Source organism: Aptenodytes forsteri, unplaced genomic scaffold, assembly GCF_000699145.1.
Source record: "Aptenodytes forsteri isolate BGI_AS27 unplaced genomic scaffold, ASM69914v1 Scaffold47, whole genome shotgun sequence".
NCBI lineage: Eukaryota > Metazoa > Chordata > Aves > Sphenisciformes > Spheniscidae > Aptenodytes > Aptenodytes forsteri.
Window position 1 is genome coordinate 1,429,422 of NW_008794731.1, and position 6,404 is coordinate 1,435,825.

The window sequence follows — 6,404 nt, forward strand, 5'->3', positions numbered from 1 at the left end:
GGCGGACTTCCACCCCGGGGCGCTGGGCAAGTCGGCGGAGAGCAGCGGCGAGCAGAGCGGCGACGAGGAGGACGGCTTCGAGGCCGGGGTGAAGGGCGGCGCGGCCTTCGAGCCGGAGGGCAAGCTGAAGGGGGGAGCCCTGGGCAAGAAGCCCAAGGAGCAGCGCTCGCTGCGCCTCAGCATCAACGCGCGGGAGCGGCGGAGGATGCACGACCTGAACGATGCCCTGGACGGGCTGCGCTCCGTCATCCCCTACGCCCACAGCCCCTCGGTGCGGAAACTCTCCAAAATCGCCACCCTGCTCCTGGCCAAGAACTACATCCTCATGCAGGCGCAGGCCCTGGAGGAGATGCGGCGGCTGGTGGCTTACCTGAACCAGGGCCAGACGCTGAGCACCCCGCTGCCCGCCACCCTCAACCCCTTCGGACAGTCGGCCATCTACCCCTTCGGCGGCACGGCCTTGCCCGGCTGCCCCGAGAAATGCACTGCCTTCACAGGAGCCGCCTCTGCCCTCTGCAAACACTGTAATGACAAGCCTTGACTTCTGGCTTCTTCGGGCTTTTTATTTTCTCTTTTTTTTTTTTTTCTGTGCACTTTTCTTTCCGCTACCATCAGCCCTGGCTTCCTACCATCAGTTAAGTCTGGGTTTTCTTTTTGTTTGCTTCTCTTAAATACCCCCCTCCCCACACCCCCTTTGGAAATACTTGGCAGTTTACGTGGACCCCAAAGCGCCCACTTTCAACATTGTTTAGTTACCCCCCACATGCAACTTCATCTGTAGTTATTTCCTTCCCAGCCTGTTAGTGGACTGTGAGCATAATGTTGCTTTTCCGCTTGCTCTGATCTACGAAGTTTTTGAGCAGTTTTTAAACTAAACTATAGAAAAACGGGGAGGGAGAGAGATCTGGAAATGGAAACCTCAGTGAGGTTTCTTTGACATGATCAACCTGTGTTAAAAATAACTTAAGAGGAGGGGGGGGGAAGCAAAATCCAGATGCAAAACTATGCAATGCTTCAGAACCATGGGGGGGTGTCCTATGTAGCCAGCTGGGGTTGGACTGCACCCGCAAATCCAAATGAAAATGTCATTTGGTCAGCTCATGGGAGGGGGGAAGTTCGGTGCTCTTGGTAAAACGGTAGATGCTTCAAATTAAGATGCTTTTTTTTGCTCTTAAAAAAAAAAATTAACCTGTTCTTGAACTGAGAGGAACCTGTGATTGTATGCTAATGCTTGCTTTTTGCCTGTTTCTCAGCTTGGTTAAGTTTTCCGGATGATTTTCCAAAGTTGTTGCTCATCATGATAAACAAAGCAAAAGGTCACTTAACATATTTATATGTATTTATAATAAATAAAAGACATGAATAACCACTTTCTCTGTCCTACATGTCTCTAAAACCAGCTGGCAGTCAAAGCAAAACCCCCGCTGAAGTAAGGTAAAGCGGAGACGGAGGTGGCAGTCCTTTGCCGAGGAGCAGCGTTGTGGAGTTAGCTGAATGACCGGGATACTTGGAAAAAGTTTGTGGACATTCAGCTCCTTATCAGCAGGGATTTGTTTTTTCTCCAGTTTCTCATGAATCGTGAGCACAGAAAAAACTGTCGTTTATGCCTGACGTTTAGAGTTAAGTAGGTAGAGATTTAGCTTGTGTATTTTGACACTTGCCGGAGAATGCTGTGCCCTGAAAGTGGTGGTTAAAAGGGGTTATTGTAGCATCCAGCTTAGCTCTGAGGACACCCATGTAAAACATGTCAGGGAAGGAAATCGCTTAAAGACTCGGCTTATCCCCTTGGCTTGGTTTTCTGTTACATCTACAGCTTGACCCTAGACCTACCTGTGGGGTTTGGGCCACTTAATATCGTGACTAAACTAAATCTCTTGCCAAGCATTGACTGTGTTAGTAAAAGTTAGAAAGTGAGTCCTTCGCTGGCTAAGTTTTTGATGCCGATTGTGTTGGTTTACTTTGGTTTTCTGGTTTATGATGTTTAACGCTTTGGTGCCTTGTATGCTTCACTAGTCATTATATTATAATAATAATTGAGGTGCATTCAGTGATTTCTGTTCAGATCGGAATACCCACCCAATGTCAGAGCAACCACAAACTGGTACAGTCGCAGCCTGAGGGGCTAGAGCTGTCCATGGCCATTTGTGTTAGGAGTGGGGTGTAACTATTTAGGGTTATTAAACCAATTTCCATGCCTGTCGCTAGTGTTATGCTAATTTGAAAAGGACTGCCATCCCTCTAAAGCCGCTTGTCTGTGGCACTTAATTTTAATTAATACATTTCCAAAAGGCTTTTTGTGTTTGGAAAACGAAGTGTGTGATTCAGCCTCATTCATAAAGACATATGTTTAAAACTGGTTCCTGCTCACTCCCATTTTTATATCTTCATTTCTTCTTTTTTTACAGAATAGTTTTACAGAACAGTTTATCTGTTGTACCTTTTTCCATAAAGGAAAACCTTGAAAATACTCTTAAAAGGCATCTGATGAAGCGAAAGCCGACCAAAACCACTACTGAAGCAAAAATGACTGGAAACTGCAAATCAGCAAAGGTCATTTAAAATTTTGCAGACTGAGCTGTTGCTAGATAATATTTTGAAAAAAGGGTCAGTTTAACGGAGAATCATGATTTTTAGGTAAATCTGTATTACTTCTGGTTAAAATTATAGAAGATTGAGCAGTTGGGAATATTTAAATGGAGATTAGTTAACTGTTCATTTTTCACCAAAACTAAAATAGTTGGACAATAAAGTATTTAACAGCTTAATATTAAATATGAGTTTGGTTAAAGACTTACACTAATAATAATGGAATTTATAATTGCTGCTTTCTCAAATAATTATGGCAAAAAAAGTGGCTCACTGATTTCAGAGCCTAAAAAAGTCTTCATAGTCTTAGAGACAAGCTATTTTTGGAACAATGGTTTTTAGTACAGTGATTGTTTAATTCTTTTCCTATAATTTACATGAGTAAAAAGCTTGCTCATATTACCATATCTACCTAGAATCCTAAAAATCCACCTTCTGAGAGCCCACCTGGAATTAAACGGTCTCAGGAGGCTAAACGTGGAATTTCAAATGCAGAAGACAAAGCCTGCATTAAAGAAAATTTTGATAGAAAAAATAGCAAGCTTGAGTATCTAAGTACTGTTAAAAGGCTAGGTATTACAAACAGAAATGTAGAACTTATCAAAGCAATACTAGAGAAACTTGTAAATCATTATTAAAATCAACCTTAGAGTACAGGTTTTTTAATTCAAAAGGAAAAAGAAGTCCAGTCATAACTTTTCCTGCAACAAACAAACTAATATTAAACTAAAGCAAAGTTGACTTAACTTCTCAATCCGAAAGTTCAGTCCTGCGAGTTGCTTCTAGCCACCACGGGCTTGCAGGATTTTAGCTCTTCTCATGCAGAGTTGAGACCCGTACAGAGCCCTTTGCGTTCCCCGTTGACAGGAAGGCATCTATTTCGATGTGATTTACGCTTTGTGCTGAGCTGCTGCTAAAACCGCTGCTGAGTGAATGCCTAATACCGCTGGAGAGATGATTTTGTTGGGAGGGGATAAACTAGCATCTGACTATTGCATTTGTGTGTGTGAAGCATCGGTGCTAACCTTGCAAATGTGCATGGTTATCCTGGGGGTGAGATCCCGTAACTTGTCACTTGTTTTTCCCCTCCTCTGGCATATGAAAAAAAACCTTATTTTGTGTACCATGTAAGGTTTTAAGTGTCTGCTTCCAGTTGGTGTCTCAGAGACTATGAAGGGAGGACTTCAAAATGCTGAAGATCTTCTTTCTGCTCAAATGTTCTTGTTATGACACCTGCTTTTTTTCCAAGAAGGATTTATGGTGTATGCTCAATGGAACTGAAATACAGATCATGTGTTCTAATGTACTCGTTATCTTGGTATGTTCATACTTCGAAGAAAACATAATGCCCACTTTCAGTTAAAGATAATATATTGTTTTCTAACCTGATTTAGTTTTTCTTTAAACTTCAAGAATGATCAGCATGAGGCATCATTAGGAAGAGACGCAAAGAGGAGATGCTGCTCCACTGTCTGTTGCTTTTTTCAGCTGTGTAATTCTAGTCATTAACTAAAACTAATGTTTTACTAACCTGTGTAACCTTACTAATAGGGAGTTGGAAGCTGCTGTCAATTTGCACTGCATCAATCAAGATTTAACATCAGCAGTCTTGAGCTCGCAAGGTAAAATCTTGTTTAACCAAATACAGGGGAGCAACAGGTTTGAAGATGGAGGGCCTGGAAGGTGGCTGTCTACTTCAGATACCAGCAAAAAGTTAAATCAGTTGGAGTTCCTAGAAAGAAGCCATGAGAATCAGGCAGTTTTCCATGTTCTTCAGTCCGCATAGCTGATTATCTGACACGCTGTCACAGTATCTGAATATTGCTGCGTTGCCGAGCTTGTCTCCGAGACTTAAGAAAGTGATTGGTCATTGTTCTCAGATCACTTTTCGGGATTGTTCTTTACGTATACATTTCTATAATTTCCATTTTAAAATAGTAGTTGACATTTTACAAGGGCGAAATGAACGTAGGGTCCAATCCTGCTGCTGTTTTACTAATTGGCGGCATTTCTGGTGATACAAGCGACAGCAAGATGGGGCCTGATGCTCCAGAGCACAGCGGTGGTTTCCGAAACCAGCATAATGCTCTTCTTTAAGAGGCTCCAGAGGACCAGAAAAATCTGTACAAGCTTTATCCCGTTACTGTATTAGCCTTGTAGCGTGACTGTAAAGCGTAGGGCAGGGTGGATAAAGACCTCGCTTAAAAGCTTTGACGGTTCTTCAGATCAAACCTGCTTATTGCCCGCTCAGCAGCGAGAGAGTGGCGGTGCGTGTCCTGCAGGGCTGAGTTCTGACGTACGGCAGGTTTCTACTCGAGTTTTCCACAACTCGGATTGTTTGGCTTACAGTTTAGGAGAACAAAACCAAGCAGTCCACGTTGCGCTTTTCCCTCCTGCTTCCATAGCGTATGTTCAAACAAGTGTGTTTCCTGGACGCGCTCCTGAAAATAGGAGGTCGGACTTCGCAACGTTACTGAAATTTATTTTTACCGATGCTTGTTGCCTGCCATGTGAATTATCAGCAGAGAAATCATTGCTCTGATCTCAAATAGGTGAAAATACTTTTGAAGAAAATGAGAATACACCAACCAATATTTTTAATTTTCAAAACTGCTTTTACTCTGTTATCTGTCATTTGATAGAATTTTGATTAGTATTGCACAGTAGAAAAGTTGGGTTTGTTTTTTGGTTTTTTTTTTTTACTAATCCTGATTAAGGCCAGAAAAGACTCTTGATTACAGTAATTTTAATAATGTAAATTTGTTTGCGATATGTCTTTAGTCTTTAATCCCCTTTGGCATTCCGTTCAAAGGGAGATGAAAAATTCAGGGATTTATAAAATTTAAATCAGTCATTCCATGAATGCTTGTCAGGCAGTTTTTCTCCTACCTGAAATAAAAAATACCTAATGGGTGTATAACAAAATATTTTGCTATCAAATTAGAAATGTTTGCATGTTTTTTGTAGAAAAATAGCTTAATATCAAGCATTTTCTCTCTGCAGTAAAGCATATGTGCATAAGAGAAAATGGAAACAATTATCAAAACAAAGAATATATTTGAGCCATCTTTGCCATGCATTCAGATGTTTCAAAGTATGATTTTCACCATGAACTTTATATAATCTTTTCATAGTCAAAATTCACGTTAATTCTTTTACCTGTTACCTTAAATTCTTATTTCTATTTGTTTTTATAAATACATACAGTTTTTAAATGATCCAGTTAATTTTTTTTAAAATATTCCTAGCTTCATTTAACAATAGTAAAATTTGAGTTAATGTTTACTCCTGAAATGCTAAACAGTTTCGAGCATAACTCAAAATTTTGTTAAGGCCAAATAGATTAATCTTAAGTATTATTTTTAAAATAAATTAATTTGTAGAGATATTTAGCCAAGCTGTTTCAGACAAAAAAAAAAGGGGGGGGTTAATTTTTTTTTTGCTATACTTAAATTGAAATTTGCAGCACAAAGACTTGCAGAAGACAAACCACAAGTACGTAACGTCTTACACAACAGAGGAGGAGAGCGTGCTGGTTTTCAAACTCCCTGCCCTAGTGAAACAGTTAAAATACATATTTCTTTTTTCATTGTTATTTAACAGCTTGTTTTCATTTTTAAGTCTTTAATTTCATCAGTGATTCACGTTCGTTAAAATCTGTTTCGTTAACGCCATTTGTATTTGCTTAATTTCTATTTCCCCACACTAACACCAACGTTTTGTGTGTTTATGTATGTTGATACGGAATCGTACTGTGAATATAACCCAACCTTCCTCAGCTACCAATGGGAAAAAACTCTCTGCTCTTTTGCCTTAAG

The 6,404-nt window shown here is 40.4% G+C and overlaps 1 protein-coding gene across 1 annotated transcript; it reads left to right on the plus strand.

The window, feature by feature from the left end:
- Position 1: 1 nt before the first annotated feature.
- On the plus strand, positions 2-647 carry BHLHE23 (basic helix-loop-helix family member e23; the record flags this gene model as incomplete). Its single annotated transcript, XM_009273943.1, has 1 exon — positions 2-647. A coding segment is annotated over one exon (540 nt), but the record flags the coding sequence as incomplete, so codon positions are not given.
- Positions 648-6,404: the final 5,757 nt, after the last annotated feature.